The sequence below is a fragment of the Chenopodium quinoa genome, unplaced genomic scaffold, assembly GCF_001683475.1.
Source record: "Chenopodium quinoa cultivar QQ74 unplaced genomic scaffold, ASM168347v1, whole genome shotgun sequence".
In the NCBI taxonomy this organism is placed as follows: Eukaryota; Viridiplantae; Streptophyta; class Magnoliopsida; order Caryophyllales; family Amaranthaceae; genus Chenopodium; species Chenopodium quinoa.
In genome coordinates, this window is record NW_018744830.1 from 73,852 (window position 1) to 101,374 (window position 27,523).

General features: G+C 35.8%; 1 protein-coding gene across 1 annotated transcript; it reads right to left on the bottom strand.

Annotated features, from left to right (window-relative positions):
* Window positions 1-8,085: 8,085 nt before the first annotated feature.
* On the bottom strand, window positions 8,086-10,375 carry LOC110704305. Its single transcript, XM_021882092.1, has one exon. It carries the CDS (start codon window positions 9,723-9,725, stop codon window positions 8,256-8,258), a length of 1,470 nt encoding a protein of 489 aa, XP_021737784.1. The 5' UTR covers window positions 9,726-10,375; the 3' UTR covers window positions 8,086-8,255.
* Between the last annotated feature and the right edge of the window lie 17,148 nt (window positions 10,376-27,523).

Here is a 27,523-nt window from a genome sequence, read left to right on the forward strand (position 1 = left end):
TCGGTCAAATATCAAACGAAACTGCTCTAACTCCTCCTGTTCACGGTCGACCGTCTGTGGAGCAGCATGCTCTCCAATAACAAGCGTCCGCCAGAATGGATGAACCTGATCAACATGTAATGACGCCGTATCTTGGGTAATTACGCGGTGAATGGTGCATGCACAACGTAGTCCATGAGTCACTGATATAGCACATCCGTACCGAATAGCCACTTCATCACCCAACTCCTTCATCCTGTTGTGCTCGCTCAGAATCAACCCCTAGCAGTAGTGTGACACACGACCATGGAGAATATTAAATATGAAATGGCAATACATCATACCATGTCGCCGTCGAGAGTCCTCGAGAGAGTTCTTGATGCTGTTCTTCTGAGTATCAATAGCCCTGTTTATTCTCTCGAACAGTGTATCCAGAGCAGAGGTGGAAGAATCAATCCAGTCCTTCAAAGCTCTATGAGCGCTCTCAACTCTACATGTTGTTATGTTTCCAAAATGAAGAACTTGGTTTGTCCAATATTTGACAAACTTTTCCCTATGAGGTATCCACTACAGCATCACATAGTTTACCACTGACGGATACCATTGGCACGCATCCTTGAAGTTATCCAAGGCTCGATCGTACCCTGCCTCTGTGGTAGCTTGCAGGATCTTCTGCCACTTACCATTTACCAATCTCTCTGCTGGATCTAAATTCTTGTTGAAAAAGTTATAGGTCTTGTATGTTGAATCAATCAAAATCACAGATGGCCAAGACTTAATCATATCAGCATAATCAGGATGCACAAGGAATAAATGAGTCACCTCCAACGTCTCTTCATCAGAATTAAACCAGAACAGGTAACCACGTGCTTGTGCCTGGTATAAAAGCTGCTGTATAGGGTTCCTTCCATCTGACCGTTCAAACCTCAGTTTCTGTCTGACGTTGTAGATGTGTCTTCGGTGACCCACTTCATATACTATCATCTCATGGTTGTGATACCCCCATTTAGAGTAACCCTTCACTTCCCAACCGTCACGACTTTGGTGTTGTCGAACCTTTACTCTGAACTCACACCTACAACCTTTCCGTTTTTTATCAAACTGAATCGTTGTACTGAAATCTCGTTCCTCTCTTTTGCGATAACGGTCGCATCTCAAAATGCGATCCATTCTACCATCCCGTTGAGATTTATGAGTTGCTACTACTAAACAAAAACCAGATCTAATTGTAACCTGTTTTGCCCAATCAATCGCTTGTTGAGCATCTTCGAAGGGACCATCATGTACAAAAATCCCACTATAATCATTTCTGTCTCCACCATAATCCTACAACAATAACATATTATTTTTAAATACATATAATTATATAAAGATTAAATTAATACATTTAACACAAAATTAACACATAAGTAATTTCTAAAAAATTTATTTGTAAATTTCATTTCTATATTTAACGCATAATACATTTAATTTCTAAATTTACACATAATTAACATAAAATTAACACATAATCATGTATAAAAGTATTCATACACATACAAAATTAAAACATAATTTTATTTTATTTTTATTATTGTTAACATATATTTAATTTACACATACAAAATTAAAACATAATTTTATTAACACATATTTAAAACATATTTTTTTTGAAATTATTAACACATATTTAAAACATAAATTTACACATACAAAATTATAACATAATTTTATTTTATTTTTGAAATTATTAACACATATTTAATTTCAAATTTATCAAAGTTAAAAAACACAAAAAAAAAACTTTAAATAAAATTTAAACAAACAAAAAAAAATTACGAAATGTGGCGATGGCGTCTGGCCGGTACGCCGCCACCGTGGCTAGGCGCCATCACCACGGTTGCGGTGTCCCAGCCAGACGCCACCGCCACGGTGGCGGCGGTCAGGCCTTACGTCGGCCAGCATTTCGTAATTTTTACCGCAAAGTACCTTTCTTTTTGGCGACGATGACGGCTCTCCGGTGTCCCTCGGCGATCCAGTCCTGCTCCACATTTTTCATGAGAGAGAATTACGTTTTGGGTAAAAATTAGAAAAACGGCAAAAGCGTCAAAGTAAAAATAATTGTGGGTTTTATGTAGAGATTTGTAGGGGATGTTTAACAAATCCCTAATTATCCTCACACTATTCACAAGTGTTTTCTCATACTTTTTAAAAGATATATAGGGATGTTGTGATAATCCAACCTTTCATAACTTTTGACTTTTAATACACCCATGTGACTAGCTACCTAAAAAAAGTATTACTTCCTCCATTTTTATTAGTTAACACTTTTTATTATTATTATTATTATTAAATTTTTTTACTAACAATTGATTTTAACAATTAATGTTTCTAATTATCAACATGTAAAATTTATAAAATAAACCCTAAAAAATTCTCTGTTCTCTCTTTTCAAACCGAGCCACCATAGTAAAATTTAGGGGCTGCCATCGATTTTATCGACGGTAAGCCCCAAATTCTTCTTCAATTTAATGTTTTTAGCCAATAAAGATTACCAACAGTATGGTGATTATAGTCAGTCCCTCCATGTAGTGTTTAGTCGGTTTCCTAATGGTGGAATTTTTAGTATTGTTTGTTTTTTTTTTTTCGTGCGTGTAGGGATACAAATTTGGATGATTCGTCTTGCAAATTTGTAGAATTGCGGGTCTGTTGGTTTAGGGGTACATATTTAGAAGGTTCGTCTTGTAAATTTGCCGATCTTGATGACCAATCAAGTTTTATCACTTTCGCGACTATATATCAATGGAGCTCCGTTAAGAACGATGCAAAGACATCTAAAATTATTCAGGAGCAGTTCAATAGCGATGCTATTAGTTTAGAGGTGTTAAATACTTGTATTGAGAATTTAAATCTCTTAAGGGATGATTGTAAGTGCTAAATCACTATTATTATTTAATGAAATCACCCCTTCCTATTCCATTCAAAAAAAAAAAAAAAAAAGAAAAAAAAAGCCATGTATAAATTATAAATTGTTTATATTTGTGATAAATTAAACATTAAGACGATTCAAACAATACTCGCACCGTTTTCTTAAAGTGCCCAATTGAGAATTGTGGCATTATTCATTAGACATACTTTGACTAGTACAATGAATTATACATAAGAAAAATATTGTTGGAATCAACCCAATGAATAAAATATAAATATTCAATTGTTGTAATTTATACTTATTGATAATTAAAGATATAGTTGGTCTAAGTTTTGTATCGATATGTGTACCAAGCTCCAATAATGGGCCACTTAATAAAAATGGAAGGAGTACTAATATGCTGATATGAATGACAGTTTTTTAAAAGGTGCATGATATACAAAATGCTAAATCCTTCGTTTCACAATGATCTTTCATTCCATCTACAATCTTATGATCATTAAAAATGAAATAAAATTTTTTAAATTTGTCTATATGTATGAGAAAAAACGTAGACAAATGAGGTCTAATTGATTCGTCTCGGTGAGCACAATATATATATTCAATTTTATAATTTATGCTAATGTGAAATTAGATTAATTAGCGATAAATAATTTGCATTCGATATACATAAATAGGAAGATCGCTGTAAACGGATGGAATAATATAAAGTTTATATATATAAATATATAAAAAAAAGAAGTAAAGGTGTCCTAGTTTATACCTATAACAACTATAATAACTATCCACGCAGTATAAAGGAAATACTTCCAAAATAAATGATGGCGTATCATATTAATAGGATACTAGATTAGTCTCGTGCGATGCACGATTTGAATAAATAAAATTTTCTAAATTTGTTTATTTTATCATACCGAAATTAAAAACAAAAAAAATCCAAAACAAAGAATACATCAAATATTAAAAATAAAAAAAAGAGCTCATAGAAAAATTGAATGATGAAAGAGGTACTTGAGGAAGAAAAATTTAATTATTATTGTTAGAGAGAATAAACCGTTTTTCTGAAATTGATACTAATAAAAATATAGCTGACCAAAATTTTAATAAAATAAAATAAAAATTTGAAAATGATGACATCATTTATAGTTTTGGAAGGAAAATTTTTAATGACAACATGACATGTGTCTAATATTAGGATAGGATGATGTCAGCGGTTTCTATTTTAGTATTAGTTATAGATGTTGTTATTTTGAGAAAATAATATGCAGTTCCCTTTTTAACTTACAATTTTATTTTTAGTAGTGTATAGATTAAAAAAAAAAGTAATGTAAGATATCATAGGATAAGTCTTAATGTGTAGCTTTATACTATCAACTTCGTATAATTTTTATTAATATGTATATTAAAGATATTGACGATTAAAGACATGCATGCGTAAAATGAAATAGACACCTAATTTTGAGACAAAGAGAGTATAGTAAAATCATTTACGCTACATGAAACAAATTACATTAAAAACATCCTTAAATAGTAATTAGTAATTGATTATTAATTAATAGACAATAATTAATTATTAATTATTAATTATTACGAATGGTTGCATTCTCTTACTGTGCAAGGGTGAAGATTACAATAAACAGTGAAGATTACAATCAATTGTTGGCCATTTGTTAGAGGTTTTTTAATCTCTAAAACACTTGTGGTTATAAAAGTATGATATTGTGGTGCTAGTCGGCCAGATGAGGAAGAATTAAGCAATTTGGGAGTCTGTTGCTCAAGCTAGAATTGAACTCATAGAATTTGCCTTTTGAATTGAAACACTTCAGCATTCCAAATTTCCTAAGTTAGAGAAAGTTTTATTGTTAATTATTAATTGCTTCCTCCGTTTCAGTTTGATAGTCCTATTGTCATTTTTTGTAGTCAAACATTTAAACTTTAACCAAAACTCACATTAATATATAAAGAAAATATACTCATGTTATTTGTTGTTAGATTTGTCTTGATGTGTAGATTTATAATATCAATTTTTTTTAAATAGTTTTCTTTAATATATAAATAAATAAATAAATATATTGATGATCAAAGGAGCTTCTTTAAGGCTGCACAAAGTCAAAATGGGACTATCAAATAGAAACAGAAAGATTATTAATTATTTGTTATCAGTTATTAATTATTAGTTAATAATTATTAGTTAATAATTATTAATTATTACTGATTAGTTTTTAATTACTAGTTATTAATTATTAATTATTAATGCAATATGATAAAAATATGGAAAATTGGCTTAAAATAATCCCAACTATCAATGGTGTGTGCTAAATAATACAAACTCAATTATTTGCTCTTAGCGGTACCGCCTTTTGTACTATATGTGCAAAATAGTATGCTGATCACCGAAAAAGTATCTCAAGAAATATTTCGTCTATATTTATTATAATTTTATCTTTTTATTAATTTTCTGTTTTCTTTTCAAAATATGTATCATATATTAACAATTTCCTTTACAATCCAAATTAATAATGCCCCACCCCTTTGATAGATTTTTTTTTTTTTAATTTTCCATATGTATTTAAATATATATTTTTTTTCAAAATAACATAATAATTTCTACTATCACACAATAGTAAATAGGGTATTTAATTGCATTATCATGTTGCTATAATTAGTGATTTTTTTAATTTTTTAAAAAATTTTGAAACTAATTATATCAATATAATAATGCATTTAAATACCCTTTTTACTATTGCGTGGTAGTATAAATTAATTTAGGTATTTTGAAAAAAAATAAAATAAAATACCATATTAAAAGTTTAAAAATAAAAAAAAAAAAGCCTAACAAAGGGGTAAGGAATTATTAATATCGATTGTAAAGGAAATTGTTAACATAATATGTATTTTGAAAAGAAAATAGAAAATTAATAATAAAAAAATATAAATATCGATGTAATATTTCTTGAGATACTTTTCCACTGATCGGCGTACTATTTTGCACATATAATACAAAAGGTGGTAACACTAATAGCAAATAGTTTTGTTCGTATTATTTTTCACACACCGTTGATAGTTGGGATTATTTCAAGCCAATTTTTTTGACAATGTTTGGACAATTATACATTTCAAAAAGTTTTGTTTATTAATTCATTCGCACTCACTAATATTAAGGGAAAATACACTTTAATAATCCCAACTATGGGTGATATACTTCTAATAGTCCCAACTAAGGTTTATTAATAATCCCAACTATGGGGTCAGTTTGCCACTAGTTGTCCCAACTGGTCATCAACCTGACATAACAAGTTACTTTGACACGTAGCATCACGTGAGTGGTTCAAAAAAATTAAAAAAAAATAAAATAAAAAAACCTCACCTCCCTACAAGTTACCCCTCCCCCCTAGCTTAGCCAGAATTCGCTGTCACCTCGCCGGAAACCTCCCCCTTCCACCCCACCGAAAACAATCCGCTTCCCAAGTCCCACCCCCGAAACTGCCCCCTCCTTTCCCTCCACCCCGAAACCAAGTTTAACCCACCCCCTGCCCTCCACGAAACCACCGCCCTTCCACCTTGCCCCCTCGCGAAACCACCCCCTCGCACCTTGCCCCCTTGCAAAACCACTCATCTCCCACCCCTTGCCCTTGCGAAACCCTTTCCCCCAACTGAAACCCCTTCCCAGCTGCCGATAAAGAGAGAGAGAGAGAAAAAAAAATCTCGCCAGAATCGGGGGTATGTATGGGAATGGATGGGGCCGAATTTGAGGGCGGGGGAAGGGAATGGGGCCGAAATCGGGGGAAGAAGAAGGGACTAGACCAAAATTAGGGGTTGGGAGGGGAAGGGGGGCCAGAATGTGGCGGTTTCTGGTGAGGAGGGTGGCTGGGAAGAGGGTTTTTTCTTTTTTTCTTTTTTTTTTCTAGACTAATAGAAATGCCACACATATAATTAAAAAAAAAAACCTACTTATTAGGTTGCCAGTCATCCGGGACTATTGGAGGGAAACTGACTCTATAGTTGGGATTATTAGATAATAAAACTTAGTTGGGATTATTAGAAGTAAATCGCCCATAGTTGAGATTATTAAAGTGTATTTTTCCTAATATTAATGGCCTCTTTTTTAACTCTTAATAATAGTGTGTGGATATTTAAACCCCTAAAAAAATATCTGTTTACATTTTTTCCCACATTGATGTTGCCTACAACTTTGGTCACATATTACAAATACAAAAAATGCAAATATTAACGAAGACAGTGTAGTACTTCAGTAATCTAAAGATGACATTGTGTTGGGCCGACTCAGGGCACAACACAACCTGGCACATGGCATGAGAACGATGTAAGCACAATACGACACGACACATTATTTTGTGTGACGAACTCTGAATCACACAACACATTATTGTGCGTTTTGGGCTATGAAACAAACCTTTATTCAAGAAAAGCACGACAAGATAAGGCACGAACGACCCCAACACGCTAAAATCAGTGATATTTAACTTAGGCACTCAAGCCCGACACATGGGCCAAGTGGCCAACCCTTTGAAAATTTCATCCGTACATGGCATATAGCTTTTGTGTTGGGTCTAGTTAACCCCAAAGCACGAGGACTTGCATGAGGCAAAACCTAGCACGCCCACAGCCATCTTTAGTCCCACCTCAAGTTTTCAACTCAGGCATTCGTAGAAAATATCAATATTCCTGTAACATCATTAATATTACAAGGAAATTTTGTCAAAAAAGACCTTTTAAAAACACCATTTTGTAAAAAAAACCTTTTAAAAGCTTTTTGGCAAAAGAAAACCCGATTTTTAGCATTTTGGCAAAAGAAAACCCGAATGCGATATTTTTTTTTTTTTTTTTTTTGTTAAAGACAACCTAGTGCCTCTAATTCACTTCATTAACCTCTAATTTCTTCTAATACCCTCTAACTCTCACTTGACCATTTAATAATTAAGTTAATTTATATATATAAAAAAAACCACCACCCCTACCACTAGCTAGCAGCCATCCCCTGACAGCAAATAGGCTACGCTGCTGCACCATTCACCACCTTCGCACCTCCATCGCAACAGCCTCCCCTGCTCCATCTCCCCTGACAGAGTGGTTGGCTGGTGGTTGGGCCTGTTGGTTTTTTTATAAATTAAATTTAATTATTAAATAATTATGTGAATTAGAGGATAATTAAAGGAAATTAGAGAGTAATAAAAAGATGCTTTTAAAAGATTTTTTCTGACCAATTATCCTATTACAACTAGTATAAAACTAAATTCTATAAATTATCAGCACTACAAAGTAAAATCCTAATAATTTTATTAAACTAACCATGAAACAAACGCTTTTCTAAGCTAGATTAACATTAAATTCTTCAATATCATCATCATCAAGCACTAACACAAGACGGATTTGAAGGATGTTGTGGCTCAACACCAACCAATTCAATCTCCTTTTGCCTTAACAAAAGCATCATCCTTTCATTCTCAAGCCTTTTTCTTTCATTATCAATCTTCAATTTTTCCAATTCTCTTTCCTTTTTGCTGCTGAATTTTATCCATTTGAATCTCTGTTTTTCTAATTCCAAAGCTTGAACTTGAAATTTCAACCCTTGTTCTTCCAATTTAACCAAATGGGTTTTCATCCATTGCTTCTTTTCCCATGAATTTTTACTCCCATCTTGCAACATACCCATCATTTCTCCATTCAATTGTTGCAATGCCTGTGAGGTGTTCGACGAATTGCCTCCGAGAGTTCTCGCCCTCTTTCTTGGCCCTCCTTCGAATTCATGCTCCTCATCTTCGTCCTCGAATTCATCCTCATCATCTTCATCATCGTCGTCCTCATCATCATCGTCATGATCCTCTGACCCTAATCCTAGTTTGTGTGAACTATTCGGCGGAATCGCTGATGAATGGAAACACTGCTGCTGCTGCTGCTGCGGATGATTTTGCTGTGCCTCTGCAACAGAAACAGGGGACACTGCTGCTGCTGCTGCCGTCGCTGTCGCCTCGCTAGTTCCATTCCCACAACTATTATGATAAGCACACATTTCCCTGAAAAACAAGTGCTTAGAATTAAGCAATTTCCTGACTTCTTCCTTCATTTTCGGCAAAATATCCATTGTTTCAAGCAAACTTTGATTCTCCACCACCTTACAAGCAGTCCCTCTTCCTAAAATATCATTCACCCTCTTATACCTCTTATTCAAATCATTGAATTTATCCTCACATTGTTGTGGTGACACATAAAATCCCTTCTCCATCATTGCCCTCGAAACCGACTTCCATTTCCCCTTCTTCTGTAACATCCCACCTCCGCCGCCTACTCCACCGCCACCCGGTTTCTTCTTCTCAGCAGCCACCTCATTCCCGGCTTCATCCCCAATATAATAAACCGCCATGATCAACAATCTAACCATATTATCCGTCCACTTCATTCTCTGCCATGGAGAAATATTACTACTCCCTTTTCTCTTCCCATCTAATGAACTGTTTTCATGATCATTTGCACAACTTGGTTCATCATCATCACTATTGGTCAATTGGGTCATTTGGATTTTGGGTTTGACACATGGATTTGAATTTTGATTTGGGTTCGGATTCGAGTTCAAATTCGGGTTGGGATTATTATTGTATGGCATGAAATTGGTGGGTTGTTTCATTGACAACTGAGTGTGTTGTTGTTCATGGGGTGGTTGTTGTTGGTGGCGGTGGCTAAACGCCGCCGCTTTTGGGTGGTTTTGAAGGTGGTGTTGAGGAGTGTTTTGTGGTGGTTTATGTAATGGCATTTCTAAACCAAGAATTCCAACCCCACCGTTATTTGAATATATTCTTCCTGACAACCCACTTCCCTCCATTATATTTGTACTAAAGATACAACAAAGAAAAAGATTTAATCTTTGAAGTCAGAGTATTTGCAACTCTAAAAAAAAACGAAACCCAAAAATAAAATAAAATTTGCACGCTGGATGATGATGAAAATCTAGACTTTTGAGCATAAAATTGAACAAAATAGGTGGTTTTATCAGGTTTTTAGAGGAGAGAGAAAAAATGGGAGTAGTTTTGGAAGAAGAGTGGTAAGGAATAGATAAATATACGGGTAGAAACTAGAAAGGAGGAAATACAAAGAGCGGTTAAGCGGTTTTTAGAAAAATGGTTTTGGATATTTTTAATTTGGTGACCGGGAAACTGCCCATAGTTTTTGTTCACTGGTTTTAACAAAAGATTGCCGGCTGCCCCCACTGTTTTTTCCCTTACTTTGCAAAAAACGTGGTTTTGGTGGGTGGTATTGTTATTTTTGTTATTTTTTTTTCTTCTTCTTAAAATAAGTATTGTTATATTTGTTTTTTTTTGACGGGATTGTTATTTTTGTTGAATCAGCATTACTTCGCACTTTTTTTCTAGATGAATGGTCACGTTTGACAATACAGTGGTAAGCATTTTGATGATGAAAAATTATACTATGTGTTTTAAATTATTTGCAATAGTTAAATACATGAAAATTTTCGTAATACATATATACCAGATCATGCGGGCTTCCTGCTGGAATTGAGTCAGACCATGGAGTCAGCAGAGCAGATTTCATTATTATAATTATTATTATTAAATATTAATTATTATTATTATTAATAATTAATTATTATTATTATTATCATTATTAATTAATTAATTAATAATAATTATAATTATTATTATTAATCATTAATTATTATTATTATAGAAAAATAACAAAAACCTACAAAGTCAATCGATTTACAAGAAATTGGTAGGGAGCCGAGATACATTCTGGGCCCCCCACCCCTCTAACTATAGCGAACCTGATCCTATTAAAGATGTGAGCAGCTGCTTGAGCACCGATATCCTGAATCCTAGCGAATGCCTGAATCCGCTTCAGCAACCCAACAACATCCTTCTCTAATCCCCCAATGAAGAAAAAGGAGAAAGGAAGAAAACCATAGCCAATAGCCCTGTAACGCGCCCCGTAATTGTACCGCTTTCGCTGAGCCGCAGCCGACACAACACGACCAGGAATGAAGTCAGACAACCCAGATTGAGTCAAAGGAGAAGACCCCGTCAAGTCAACACATACATCAAAGCCTCTATCTTAGGAATAAAGCAACACATCTGTTGGTCGAAGAGCCCCGTCGTTCCTTCTAGTCAACCCAACGTTAACCTATACCCACCATCCCAGCACAAGACATTGCATGATCCCCATAAATATCCCCATAAAAAACCCTTGAGCAAGCAGAACACGGTGTCGAAACGGAGAACAAAGGAACACCCAACCGGTAGCAAAGAACACAACGGTAAGTCTTACAATTCATAGTCTGACCCAAACCTACTATCGGGACCGCTCGCAACCAGGCCATTATTATTATTACTATTATTATTACCGCATTATTATTATTATTATTATTATTATTATTATTATTATTATTATTATTATTATCATCGCATTATTATTATTACCGCATTATTATTATAAGATACTTTATTATTATCAAATATTAAATATTAATTATTAGTATTAGTATTAAATATTAAATATTATTATTATTATTATTATTAGATATTAATTATTATCATTATTATTATTATTATTATTAAATATTAATTATTATTTTTAAGCAAAATAGAGTAGGGCAGGACACAGTAGAGCAGAACAACTTAAAAGAACAGGGCGTTAATGTGTGCATCAGGGTCTCTTCCACCTCACCATAGCAAGGGAAAATGTTATCTACGCACATACCATGCTTCACAAGCGCACCCCTTACAACAACACTATTATGAATTGCTGTCCACCCAAAAAGTTTAATTTTGGGTGGCACCTTAGGATTCCAAAGATCACTCCAACATTCTTTGCTTTCATCTCGATGTAGTAATGCACTTCGAACTGAAAACTCACCATTCTTTGTATAATGCCAAGTCCATACATCCTCTCCATAAAATCAAGTAATCGGAATTTTTTAAGATTTCTCCAGCTTCCCAGGGCAAAAAGTGGGAGTTAATAGCCTCCACAATCCACTCTCCATTTCTAATTATTTTTCCCACTACATACGGTTTGCTATCCAGACGAGGCTGGATTGGTAGAACCCGATAAGAAGGGAACGAAGGCACCCACGGATGAGTCCAGATTGCAGTGGTCAGACCATTATCCACGAGCTTTCTTGCACCTCCGTATCTTTGAATGATCTTATCCACATTGCCTTTTATAATTTCATGTATTTTCATAGTCACACTTCCTCCATTTCAAATTAATTTTCATATTTTGGCTTTTGACACTAGCCGAAAACTCTACTTTGACTAGCTTTTATAAGTTATAGGTAATAAAACCCTTATTCACGTGAGATCATGTTAGAGTTCTCTAAATGTGTGTATGTGTGTTCTTTTGTAAATGTTAGCTTTTATAACTTTTACTTATTAATAATTCCAATTTTTTACGTGTGAATTTTTTCATTATAAAGCAAGCATGACAAAAGAAGCGAGTCAACTAATTTGAAATGGAGGAAGTGTAAATAAATTGCAGGTTTCATGCATTAAAGTGAACATGCATGTATATTAATCATGAAACACACATCAACAAAATAGTACATATTTGGGGGGGGGGGGGGTGGGGGAGGGGTGGACCTGTGTAATACCCCATATTTTTATACGTATTATAATTTAAATAAGTATTTCTTAAATTATTTAAATAATTCGAAATGAATTATTTATGGTGTTTCGTTAATTTAAAAAAAGAATTATTTTAATTAAAATTTTATTTTTAATTATTTAAGAATCTTGAAAATATTTTATTTCATAATTTGGAAACTTTGGGACATATTATTTTATAAAAGGAAATTTTAAAGTCAACGAGTTTTTAAAGAAAGTCAAAATACTAGCTTGAATAGGAAAGAGATCATTAAGAGTAAAAAGGGAATTTAAGTCTAGGAGGATTTTAGAAAGGGAGTATAAATACCCATCACATGGGCAAATTAAACTTTGCCCAAGGTGGAGAATACCCAAAGGTAATTCTCTTTCCCTCTCATCTTATTTTCTCTCCTTTTCTCTTATTTTTTCCCCTTCCCCTTTATTTTTTTTTACATCACCACCCACACACACCGGCGATAGCAGCGGCACCATCAGCAGGTGCGCGACAGCAGCCCTGCTGTGGTGTCGGGCTGTTGGTGTTCGAACAAAAAAAAATTATTCTTTTGATTTTAATTAAATCTAGTCTTGATCTAATTATTGTTTTTGGGTTTTGTGATGATTTTTTATGATGTTTGATAATAAGTATTTTGTATATAAATTTTCAGATTTGGTTTTGAATTAAAAACTCCCAAATTATAAACCCTAGGTTTTTAAGTTTATGTATATTGATGGAAATTGTTTATGGGTGATTTAAATTATTGAAATAAGTGTTTTAATACACAATTACAGCAATTTTGAATGATTTAATAAAGCTGAAATTTTTATATATAAGCTATAATTATGTTTCTTGAAAGGATTTTTAATTACCCATTAATTGAGAGTAAAAGTAAGTGTTTTAAATTAAATTTCAGCTTGTTTTTTAGGGTTTATGAGTGATTTAAAGAGTATATATTGCTGGAAATTTGTGTGGAATAAGTATTAATGCCTCTTTGTAATTTTGGTTTGTAGGAGGTTTCTAAGTGAGTGATTTTATTTAGTTGTGGCGATTTTGAGATCATATACAAGGTATGTTTGCGTACTTGGTAATTATTTGAATTTGTAGAAACATGCTAGCTAGGCTTTGTTTAATTAATTCCAAGTAGTATCATGATAGGTGTTGGTTGGAATTTGTTATATGATTGATGTTGGTGAATGATTTGTGATGTATGAATGATTTATGATGAATTGGTGATTGGAATCAATTATGTTGGCATGTTGATTATGAACCACACTTTTATTGTTGACTTGATAGAGAGCATGTTTAATTAAACTAAATATTTAATTTGGTTTGGAGTATGAAAAGGAAATTTTATTATGGTTCATATGATTTTTTATTGATACTATAAGCATGAGGAAAGATCTATTTAAGTATCTATGTACACGAGGATTAAATTATATTTTGGTGCCTAAGTGCATTTAAGGTGTTTCTAACACCGAGGGATAGGATTTTCCACAATTTATGCGCTTAAGGTGTTATTTAACTCCGAGGTAGTTTAAAAAGGATTCAACATTAAATTTATGTAGTCACTAATTATTCAAGAATTAAATTGGTATGTTTGATTGCTTGAATGAGTTATAATGTTTGATTGTGTTATGGTTTGAGAGTCATCACCAAGTATAATAGTATGTATATAACGTAAAGTGGAAGAGATTACGCACCAAAACTCTTGGAACGTGTATACCTTGAGTATGAACATATGGGCAGAGTTGTGCAACTTTAAATTTGACCATAACTTCTACTAGGAGTACAGGACGCTGTATATTCCTTTTTATTATGCGCAGGAATTCCGCCACTTACGAGTGATTTCTTTTATACTAGCACAGTTAGCTCCCGTGTTAGTACCCCTTTATTGGGGCAGGTTAGGAGGAAACCCTTTCGATGCGTAATCAAATTAAATGGACATTTGTATTTGTCTAGTTAAGTGTTGAATGTCTTGTATGCTTGTTTACAAGTGCAACAAGGTAAGTTGTGTGTTGATAGGATGAAAGCATGTTAGTGTGTTTTAGTTATGCTTATGTACTCAACATTGCTGATTGTGTGTTGTATGTTTGTTTGGCCTTGTCTTTACCTTGACCCTACGACGACTCATTTCTAATGGCGAGTAGTGGGGACAAGTAGAGAGAAGTTTTTCAGGTGATGAAGCATATTCATGATGGACATGAGTGAAGAGCGAATCATGCTTAGTTTCCATATATAGGAATATGATGTGTTTTATTTGCTTTGAATATTATTTATTTTATTATGTTCATGAGACTAACGTAAATGTTTTCAGTATTGTTCGGTTTTAAGGGCCTACAATGGTTCCAAGTTGTAGGTTAACTTTGTTTGACTTTACATTCTTTTGGTTTGACTTTTAAGTTGACCTGTTTTGAGTGATTTTTAAAAGATAGTCTTCCGTTGTGTGTCTTTGATATTTGCCTCAGTCGTTTTCACGGTGGCAGTGATGTCTTAGATTTTCCTATTTCGTATTTTAAAAAGGGCAAAACTGGTATTTCAAAGGAAAAGAATTTTTAGGGTGTTACAAAGTGGTATATGGGAGCTTTGGTTGAGATTTTTATTACCACTAAAGCCAAAAACGTGTTTTAAAGTGTTTTGTTTTAAACATGGCCAAGTGCTTATTTAATTAAGTTATTTTAAAAAGAGGGTTATTTTTACTTATTTTAATTTTTGGAACCAGAAAATTTATTCATTATTTTGTTAAAAGGCCCGATTTTTTTTAAATTTTTTTTTAATAAGAGTGTCCGAATATTTTTTTTATGTTGGCCGAATATTTTGGTCTTTTTCAGGGCTTATTTTTGAAATTAATTTTAAAAGAGGAGTCAAAAATATTTTTAGTTTGTTCATTTTGCAGGAAAGCAAGGATGGAGGTAAGTAATATGTTTTAAAAGCTTTTAAAAGCATGCTGGTGAGCTTGGGTAGGAAAGAATTTGGGCATATAAGTTAGAAATAATCATGTTCTTGTATGCATTAATATTTAGGTTGTGATGTTTGATCATATGGATTGATTAATTGAAAGCATGTGATTATGTGATTAAGAATAGGTGAAATTGTTTGATTGAACATTGAACCTAATTCATGCAAGAACTGTATTATTTTATTTTCTTTGGGAAGGGAATTATATTCTAAGCCTTTTCCTTTACAAGATGCCGATTCTCCCATGTCAAGAAAATCAAATTGATACTCTAATTAAGAAAAACAATGAACGTTGTTTGACTATGTCAAGAAAATCCAATTCTATTGTTCTCATATGAGCGATGTTTTAGGAGACAAGCACTTTGACCTTCCTGATCGTGTTTCTGCTATGATTATTTACTGTCTTCCGGATGAACCCCCATACCTTGCTATCAATGCAAAATTTTCTGATTTCTATTTACCAGGGGACATCCCAAACTACTCTAAATACAAAAATTTCTATGGCCAGTGGTATCCAGATTATAGTACCTAATTTCTTACCTCGTTAGAGTTGAGAAAGATCATTGCCAACACTTACACATTCCATATCCCAATTACTACTATGAAAATCCGGCAGGGAATAATTCTCCTTCCACTAGTCATCAGTCAGGAAGTTCTTCCCCCACTCAGGGTAATCAATTAAGCAGGGACAGATGGAGGGCAGGAAAAAGGAGAGATGATGGATGAGAGTAACCATACTGTTGATAGTTCCATTATGGAAATTCCAAATCCAAATCCACCTCCAACTCCAATTATAATCGATATTTCATCTGATGATGAGGAAGATGAAGAGTTTGTCCAAGTAGAGCAAGAACTAGAGTCACCTGTACCAATGGAGGAAGAAGATGACCCTGAATTCGATTCTAGAAGCTACATACAATCTATCGACAAGAAGGATAATGTTCGAAAGGACTAGATTTTTGTAGTTTCATTTCTTTTAGGATTCTTAGATTCGATTCCGCATTTTAATTATTCTAGTTTCAGTGAAGCAATAAGTGGCATGTCCACAGTGAGTCAGTAAGCTTATGTAGTTGCATAAGTTATTTAAACTCATTTTATTTCAGTATTCCATTCATTTTCTTACTAAGCAGTAAAATCTCATCTATTCCCTTGTCAATTAATTCAGTTTATTGACAAATAATTCATTTCGTATCACTACTCCAATAAGCCATTTCTTACTAAAAAATATTCCAATAATTCATTTCTAAACTCTGGGAATTCATGGGAATTATTTTTATATATTAATGTGATGCTTTATTAAATGTGTGGTTGGTTAACAATCAATATTTGATTAAAAGCTGCAAATTTTGGGAATTATAACTTTTGTAATCCCAATTTGTTAGCTTAAAATTTAATGTGTATGCTTCAAGGGTATTAACTAGTTAGATGGGTGTCTAACTTGAGAGCTAGCCAAGACCATATTTAATAAAGACCCCTTTGTGTTAATTCAGGCGAAGAAAGATGGCATGATGGAGTGGTAACAACAACAATGGAGGAGAGCTAAGTGAAGTTGTGAGGTAGTTGGCAGTTGTTGCCCAACAATTAGCAAGGAACTCAACCAATAATGTAGATGCTCAAGGAGAGCTATTTAAGAAGGTGGCGCAGAGCAAGCCACCAACCTATCAAGGAGAACCCGTTCCAACTGTACTAGAAAACTGGTTGAGGGAGTTTGAGAAACTATTTGGGGCAGTAGGGTGTCCAAAAACTTCAAAAGTAGGTTGTGCTACCTATTACCTCAGGGGTGAAGCTAACCTTTGGTGGCAGCAAAATGAAGCGACCATTAAGGCACTACTTGAATTCAAATGGACTATGTTTCTGGAGAAGGTTATGGACAAGTTTTACCCTAGCTTCCTACAGAAACAAAAAGCTGAGGAATTTTCTAACCTTGCAATGGGGAATATGTCGGTCACTGAATATTACACCAAGTTTATTGAAATGTCTAGGTTCGCTACAGAGTTTGTATCTACAGAAAAGTCTAAGGCTAGGAAGTTTGAGAGTGGACTGACTACTGATTTGCAGATAAAGCTGTGTGGGTAAGTATTTGAAACCTTGGATGAAGTGTATGGGAGTGTTGCACACCTTTATGCGTTGGAGCTGAAGAAAAAGAAAGAGCTAGCTGAAGTGGAAGGAAAGGAAAATAGAAAAGAGGTGGGACAAAACTCTAGAAACCCGCAAGGTAACCAGAACAACTTTAAGAAGCAGAAGTACCACCATAATAACAACTTCGGCAACAACAATAATTTCCAAGGTAACAATCATCATGGAGGACGAAACTTTAATGGTGGAGCTAAGAACTCTAACTAGGGAAATAATAAGGATGGAAGGCGCTATTTTTGCAAAAGGTGCAAGAATAACCACCCTGGTAGGGATTGTGATGGAAATTTGGTTACCTATTGTGCTTGCAACAAGTTAGGACACTAGGAGTATGAATGTTTCTCCAAGGACCTCATGACAGGTGACAAGCGTTAAATCGGTCGCTACAATCTAACTCTTAATCAAACAATACTTATACGAACACCCTATAACCAGTGTAATGGCAAATAAAGGTTCGGTCCATGAAGAACGGGAGTAACTGCTAATCAATCCTAAAACCTAAGCTAGTTCGAAATCAATGGAAGATGGTGTTCTAAAATACTACTAATAAGATGAAATAATCAATAAACTAAGACACTAGGGAGAACGGGAATCCGCCTAACCATTAGTAACTAAGCAACAAGGAATCACAGAGACAAACGAGATATGCAAAGACTATATGTCTGATCAATATCATGTGGTAGGAAGACAACGACAATACTAAGCTTGGATTTCTCATGCACTTAACATTACTCGATACATAATCAAACCACATTCAACAATGAAATACTCAATTCACAATCTCTTGTTCAAATCAAGAATATCATGCAATCAAATTCAAGATTCTAGGTTAGCTACTCCTATTATAATGAATTAACATGCAATCGCATATAATCAATTTAATCACAATCCGTTTATCAAAATCAACCCTCAATTACATAGATTACCTAGGCCGGGTTTCATCCTGAAACCATATCTAGGAGACTACTCACACATATTCATAATCAAAGCAGTAATAAGTTCCAAAAGCATAATAGATCTAAACATGAATTCTGATTAAGGAATAATAAAGCTTGATTAATAAACAAGAATGAATAATACCAATTGTATTTATGCGAATCAATGACAAAGTTTGGAACTTTGATATCCGATGTCAATGAATAATACAAAGAATCCCAACGAATCTTGCTTCGAATCAATCCGGAAAACTACGATTAACTAGATCAAATCTATGGAATCTCAACTACGGAAGTGCTCTCTACCTCTCTACAAAGTCTCTCTGAAAAATACGTCCCTAATCTATCTCCAAATCTGTCTAGAAACAACCCTTATAATTGGGCCTTTTATATGTCTTCTAATCCGGAAAGTTGAATGCGCGACCCTTCTTGAATCAGCACGGCCGTGCTAGAAGTGGCACGGCCGTGCAAGCATGGCAGTAGCTGATCCGCAATATCTTCAATTTTGGCACGGCCGTGCTGAATCTGGCATTGGCACGGGCATGGAAATTGGCTGACATGGGCACTGGCCTGACTTGGCACGGTCGTGCTTAATCTGGTGCATCTTGTGTAAACTCTTGAAAAACCCCTTAGTTCCTCGTATACGACCAAGGTTGGCTCGATCACGTACCAATGGTTTGGGACCCGACTAAACTCGGTCAATTATACCTGAAAACACATAAAAAAAAACCCGAAACCCGTGAAGCACGTAATACAAGGGATATAAGCATAACAAGGCAATAAACGACCAAAATGGTCCTAAATACGTCCAAAATCTTCCTATTATATGCTCTAAAGCGCGCCCTAAAGTGCGCTTATCAACAGGCTAAAGTCGTATCACCTAATCAAAAGTAATTCCTAAAACCACTAACTAAAATAGATAGGGAAGTAGGGTCGAATCCACAGGGAAACAAGTTTTTTTATTCCTAATTAATTAATATAATTTAAATCATCAAGTAACCAAATTGTTTTTAATGAGAATTAAACTAATGGAAAATAATTAAACTAAGGGAGGAAATCAATAATAAAAGGCCTAGGGTATAGGCTCACCAATAAATAATATTCCAGGGTAAAACACAACAATCAATTATCAATGCATCAATTATTTAGATCATAAAGGGCTTTCGCTACGTATTATAATCACAGAATTAATCTACCGGTATTAAATCGCATATCTCGAATCTTGACTTAACCATTTTTAAATTAACCTGCCTATTGAAACTAAGCCTAAGCATCAATTCTCATATCTCGAATCTCGAATCAATATTGCATAACTCATACAATTAAACCAGGCCTAATCTAATTGCATAACATTAAATCAATCAATAGGAAATCAACCAAAGCATTAACAATTAACATTAATAAATTACCCCTTCATATTATTTATGGATCCCCATAACCCTAGAATTAAACTACTCACACATAATTAAATCTAAACTAATCAAAGCAATTAAGCAAGACATAATTAATCTAAGCAATAAAATTACTGAAAATAAAAGGGAAAAAACCGTTGCCAAAATAAACGGAAATGATGAATTGTATAAATCTCAAGAGTGTAGAGAGAGAAAGTAAGAATATTAGCAAAAGCTTAAACTAAATTCGAAAATTCAGTAAAGAGTAAAAAAAAGACGTCCTAAACTTCCTAAAATAAATCGTATTTATACTTAGGCTAAAAACATAAAACAAATAAAAATCATAAAACTCTTTCAGAAACACGCGCTCGGTCGGGCGGAGCTTTGCTCGGCTGGGCCTGCCTTTTTGACCCTTTTTGCTTCATTCGCGCCCGATCGGGCGCGTGTTTGGGCGAAGCTTCTTTTTCTCATATATGCCTCGCCCGGCCGGGCGCGCCTCAGGGCGAGGGCTTGCCCGGTCGGGCGAGCCTTCGGGCGAATGAAACCCTCACTTGGGCTGTTTTCTTGGCCCGAACAAATTCCTCTTAAGTCTTGAAACACGGTCCATTGCCTCGAGCTCTTCTTTTCTTCACCGAGCCCTTAATCACCGCTTTGATTTCTCTAACGCGGCCTTGGGCTTCGGAATGTGGTCATAGTAGTGCGCTCCTACTCCAACGCTCGTAGTGGCACAAATAAGTCCGAGGAAAATGCTCTAAATCTGTAATTTCCTGTAGAATAATACCACAACTACGAAAACACTAGAAAACGCATATTAGTGATAAAAGTGGCTCTAAAGAGAAAAAAATACTCCTAACTATGACCAAGGGACGGGGTTAAAACACTATATAAAATGAACATATCAAACTCCCCCAAGCCAAACCTTTGCTTGTCCCAAAGCAAAGAGGTCATCAACGAACAAATAAATCATACTTCACCCCAAAAATCAATTAAAACCAAACATAACCAATTCAAGGCAAATCCAACAAGCATGCATCAAAATCAACCAATCAAATCCAACTACTCATCCTTCCTAAAAATTGTCAAATAGAGCAAACCACAAGAGCATATAGAATTCAAGACTAGTGCTCACACACTCAACTCTCATTTATGTGGCGAGTAAAAGGTGTACTCGATCGCTCTCCATCCAACCCCTTTAATGTGAACAATGCCCTCCCAACTCATGCACTCGTGTGTTTAAAAGACATGCACTCAACCTAGTAGTCGACTCGGAATACATCTAATCATTCTTTGCATTGATAAACAACTAATTTCACATTCACACAACTCTATGAACAAAGGTCGGAAGGTCTTCAAAGCTTGTAATGTAAGGTTAGGGTAAATGGTAGGATAAATTTGGGAAAATGTGTGAGTAAAGCCATGCTTAAGGGAGCCATAATCCTAATAAATAAAACCAAGGTCAAAATTAAATAATGACCAAATCATCTCCAACACAACTCAACTCAACCAAAATTTCACCAATCAACCAAACCAAAATTTCACAAAATTTTTCCAATACTTACAACTTCACTCACATATATAAAATATAACACTATAGAACTTGAGTGAACAAACAAACTTTGAACTCTTTTTTTTTTCTTTTTTTTTTCTTCGTTTGAGCAACCTTCACTTAGAACATTTGAACATCAAATTTTTTTTTTTTTTTTTGCTCTTTTTTTTTTTCCTTTTATCTCACATTGGAATTTTTTCAACCTTAGCTTGAACAACAATTTCTCAATCATTTTTTTCCAATCCACAAAAATAAGAACATATAAATAACTTCTTAAATCCACCCAAAATTGTGCAAATTACATGCACACTACAACTCCCTCACCTCACTTACTATTAGCTCCCCCAAGCCAAGCTTGGGACTGGTAACCAATGGGGAAAAAATAGGCTTGTAATGTGGCTAATAAACAACAAAAAGTCAAGGCAACAACATGGGTAGCAAGAAGGGAACAAATGTATATAAAATCATCTGAAGGCTACCTAAGAGAACAAATGCCTTCGTCATCCTCAATGTGCATAATAATGAGTCATATAAACATTACTCAAAGTTATAAACCAATACTCAACTTCATTGATATACCAGGAACTAACACACATTCCTAACCAAATCAACTAGTCAAGCACTATATTCACAAGTAGTTGGGCAAAATTGACGCATGTTAAGACATCTAAGCAATCAAATATCAAATCATGGCTAACCTATCCACAATACTCGTCATCATATACCAAGAATCAAAACATTTTTCATGTATGGGGCACAAGGAAGCATGATTTATCATTCATTGGATCGTATTTTTGGATTTTTTTTAATTTTTTTCAAAATCAATTAAATCTAACCTAAAAAGCAATAAAACTAACTATATATACATCAAAAAGGTAAAATAAAAGAAACAAAGATAAGAAAGATACCTACATCCAAAAATCTACCTTAAGCCAAAATCAGACAATGTCCTCATTGACTCAGGAATTAGCCCAACATGGCTAATCATCACCATCCTCATCCATCCGGCCAAACCCACCGCCACTGCCACCTGCACCACCAGAAGAGCTACCACCAAAATAGTTAGGGTTAACATCCCCCCCAACCCCCCAAAGGGAAAGTCTTGGCCATAGCCAATAAATGTGGAGTAATCAGTGTAAATACCATGGGAGGTGGGATCCGCATATCCTTGGGGTGGTGGCTGGTACCATTCGGGGTAAACAACATCATCGAGAATAGCACCCCGACGAGCATAGTCATCGTACATGGGAAAAAGGGCCCTACCTTGGTTCCTCTCAACGTACCCCAACCTTTGATCAAGAGAGCCAACCATCCTTCTAATGTCACCCTGGGACTGATCTACCCGACTTATAGCCTGACCTATGCTCTGAAGGTCCCAAATGGTCTCGGGATCTGGCCTAGGCTGGTGTGGGGGTGGCTGAGGCACATGGTGTTGTGGTGGTGCCTCAAAGTGTGGATGTGGTGGTGATGGTGCACGGGGTCGGGACTGTGTCGGGCCCTGGGCATGGACAAGATGAATATCGTATGTGTAAGACTCTTGCCCAGGGGAAAAGGCAGTTAACTCGGGGTTAGGAAGAGGGAAAACGGGGGTGTAATCCTTCCCTACCCTTACAAGCCACTCTAGAATATTGCTACAGTTGGGCTTAACCCAGTTCAGAAATTGGAAGTACGACAAGTTCATTAGAGTGTCCCCCCACAGTTAGTTAACCCTTCATACCTAGACTCGTTAAAACCCGCCTTCTTAATTTCTATCCTAGTAATTAGGCCGCCACAACGAATAGGGGTCTTAGCATTGTTGCTACAGGCGTTGGCGTGCCTACTCAAATGGGTAATGATATAACGGGCGATGTTCAATCTCCCGTATCCATACACATAGTGCCCTAGGATAGCTAGCTTGTTGGTTTGGGCATTATGGGATTCGTGGCGAGCTAGGAAACAAGTCCCTGAAAATCTTTGGAAGATTTGGGGACGGGATGGTGAAAGGGAAGAGCACTAGCATGCTGAGAATTAGGGAAATGTAAAGTAAATATCGTCAACTTTGTACTCTTCATGCCATTGGGTCGAGGGGTGGGGATCCAACTCAAACAAATTAGCAAATTCCACATAAGTTAAACTAACATTCCTATTATTTAACCTAGAGTGAAAAATTGGTCCATTGTTTGATTGAACGACGTTTAAAGAAGACAAAAATTCACAAGTTAATTCCCTAAATGTAGGATAATGCATATTTACAAATTTACGCATGCCAATATTGTTCATAAAACGCCTAACATGCTCGTATAATCCTAGGGATTGTAAGGTGTCTCGGTGTAACCACCGAGAAGAAATTACCTCCCGTTCGTAGAGGTTGAGTAGCCTTTCTCGTTGTTGTGCCATGGTTATCCTTATCGTCGGCCATTGTTGCGGTAGTTGGAGATCCGGGTCGACCGATGAGCTAGAACCTGAACTACGGCCCGTTTGACTTCTTGCCCTCTTGAACATTGTGAATTTAGCTTCTTCAAAAACAAACAATATTAAGTTGGGTGTGTAGAGGATGAGGAGGGGAGTAAAATGATGTAAAAATTATAGATTTTGGATGAGGAATGAAGGGGAGATCTTAGAGAGAAGTTAGAGAAAAAATGGAGTTTTAGAGAGAGAAAGTATGGAGGAAAGAGTAAGAAAGAAGAAGGAAAGAAAAAGAAAGGAGAAAGAAGAAGAAAATCTTGGAGAAATAGAGGCGAGCCTGGTCGGGTGACCTCTCGCCCAGTCGGGCGATCTGACGAACTCAAATTTGCTGGGCTCGCGCCCGGTTGGGCGGATGCTCGCCCGGTCGGGCGGTATTCAGGTTTGAAGTTTTCTTCCTCTCGCGCCCGATCGGGTGGATGTTCGCCTGGTCGGGCGAATTGTCGCCAAAATCTTCCTTTCTCTCGCGCCCGGTCAGGCAAAATTTGCTCGTATACGGACTTCTTCTCGCGCCCGATCGGGCGCGCCATTGTATTTCAAGTCCGTATTTTTTTTTTCTTTTCTCTTCAAAATTTGGCTAACTCTTTTTCTCCAACCTGTACAAAATATTCTAAAATACATTAAATTCACTCCTCTCTTCCTCTCAAAAGACAAAAATAAGGGAAAGATTATTCTAAAAAGCAAGAAAAATACAGGTTGCCTCCCGCAAAACGCTGGTTTATCTAGGTCCCGCACGACCTTCTTACCATATGTCGTTCAAGATGAGATAGAATCGATTAGGTGAAGTAATTCAACTGCACCAATCGTAGCCCCTTCATGGTATAATTTTAGTCTTTGGCCATTTACCTTAAAATCACCACCATGTTCATCATATAACTCTACAGAACCGAATTTGTTTGCCCTTTTAACAGTGAAAGGACCCGACCACCTTGACTTTAACTTTCCTAGGAACAGTTTAAGTCTAGAATTAAACAACAGAACCTTATCACCCTCTTTGAATTCTCTCGCAAGGATAATCTTGTCATGCCATTTCTTGGTCTTCTCCTTGTAGATACGTGCACTATCATAGGCCATCAACCTAAACTCATCTAGTTGTTTAAGTTGTAGTAGGCTCTTCTCTCCCGCTAACTTAGCATCCAAATTGAGCTCTTTAATTGCCCAATAAGCCTTATACTTTAATTCCATTGGGAGGTGACATGCTTTTCCATACACGAGTCTATAGGGGGAAGTACCAATGGGGGTCTTAAATGCAGTTCTATATGCCCAAAGAGTGTCATCCAACTTATTGCTCCAACCCTTCCTAGACTTTGCTACCACCTTCCCTAAAATAGCCTTAATCTCACGGTTAGAAACCTCAACTTGGCCAATAGTTTGGGGATGGTAAGCTAAACCTGTCCTATGGTAGACACCATACTTTTTGAGAAGGGTATCTAAATTTCGCTCATGAAAATGAGATCCTCCATCACTAATTACGGCTCTAGGGACTCCAAATCTAGGAAAAATAGTTTTCTTAAAAAGCTTATGGACCACCTTGGCATCATTGGTAGGTGTGGCAATGGCTTCAACCCACTTAGATACATAATCAATGGCGACAAGGATATATCGATTCCCTTTTGAGGAGGGAAAAGGTCCCATATAATAAACACCCCAAACATAAAAAATTTCAACATCTAAAATACCAGTTTGAGGCATCTCATGCTGCCGCGAGATGTTGTCAGTCCTCTGGCAAGAGTCACAAGCTTGAACAAAGGAGTGAGAATCCTTAAACATGGTGGGCCAATAGAATCCCGACTCATTGATTTTTGCAACCGTCTTGGTGGGACCATGATGTCCACCATATGGTGAGTTGTGACATCTTTTAAGTACACCGTAGACTTCCCATTCTAGAACACACCTGCAAAATAGTCGATCTGCACACTCACGAAACAAAAAAGGATCATCCCAAAAATAATGTTTTACATCAAAGAAACCTCTTTTTATGTTGGTAGGACATATTAGGAGGTAGAGTACCACCCACCAAATAATTAGCATAATCTGCATACCAAGGGTGTTGCTCTACAACTGTAAACAAGTGGTCATTAGGGAAAGAATCATCAATAGGAAGAGAATCCTTTCCCTCATCATACTTGACCCTTGACAAGTGATCTGCAAAAACATTCTTTGCTCCCTGTTTGTCTTTAATTTCCACATTGAAATCCTAGAGCAAGAGAACCCAACAGAGGAGCCTAGGCTTCGTTTCCGCCTTAGCGATAAGATATTTCAGAGCTGCATGATCAGTGAAAACAACAATTTTAGAACCAACTAGATATGATCTAAATTTTTCTAAAGCATAAATCATAGCAAGAAACTCCTTCTCCGTGGTGGCATAATTAACTTGGGCTTCATCCAAAGTTTTACTTGCGTAATAAATAACATGCAAAACTTTGTTCTTTCTTTGTCCTAGCACGGCTCCTACTGCAAAATCACTGGCATCACACATGATCTCGAAGGGAAGATTCCAATCGGGTGCACATATGATAGGTGCCGATATCAAAGCCTGCTTAATGCTGTTAAAAGCCTCAAGACACTCATCAGTAAAATCAAATGGGGCATCCTTGAGTAAAAGCTGAGTCAGTGCACTACTAGAAATAGGCTAAATTCCGACGGACTCCAATTCCCTCGCAAAAGCTGGAAATTCCGGCGGAATTTTAGGTTGTAGAAAACATCCGTTGGAAAGGATATTTTCCGACGGAAAAATCCGCCGGAATAATTCCGACGGACTTAATTCCCTCGGAAACTTACTCTTCTGACGAAAAATTCCGTCGGAATGAGTCCAACGGATTTATATTCCCTAGGAAATATCCTCTTCCGATGGAAAGATATTTTATTCCATCGGAAGAGGGTATTTCCGAGGGAATATATTTCGTCGCAACATTTCAGCAATTTTAAAAAAAAAAAGACCGATTTGAATTGTTTCAGGCAACACAGCCACGAAATAGAAACTGAGCAAGGGAGAAATAGGAAGAGAGAGAAAGGGAGAAAGAGAAAGAGAGAAGGAGAAAAGGAGAAGGAGAAAGGGGAAGGAGGTCGCCGCGATCCACCACCAGCCGCCGCTTGGTCGCCGTCGGTAAGTCGCCCTTTTTTTTTGTTTCAATTTTTTTTTTATTTTAAAGTTATTGAGAACCTTAACCACCACCACAACCTAGATTGTTACGGTATTCACCATTAGCCACCACAACCACGAAAGCTTCACCGGAATACACCATTGTCGCCGCCGGATAGTGGTAAGTATTTATGTATTTAATTTTTTTTTAAATAAACTATTTTGAGGTTTTTTGGGGTTTTTTTTGTACTTAATTTTTTTTTTGTTTTTGGTTTTGGAATTGCAAGTGACGACCCCCACAACCACGACACCAGCCGGGCGCCGGTCTGCAACCAAGGGGACGCCCAGCCACCGCCGCTAACCGGTGGTGTTTTGTTTGTTTGTTTTTTTTTCTTTTCTTTTTTTCATTATAATTTGTTACCATTTAATCATTTTTTAATATACATAGGCATCACAAACTTAGTTACTAATTGGGATAATTTGAAATTTTGTAGGTTTTGTAGATTCACTTTGTTCTTTGGCAACAAGTGTAGATCTATAGGT

Coding starts and splice junctions, on each gene's coding strand:
- LOC110704305 (XM_021882092.1), bottom strand. CDS start 9,725: ATGGAGGGAAGTGGGTTGTCAGGAAGAATATATTCAAATAACGGTGGG.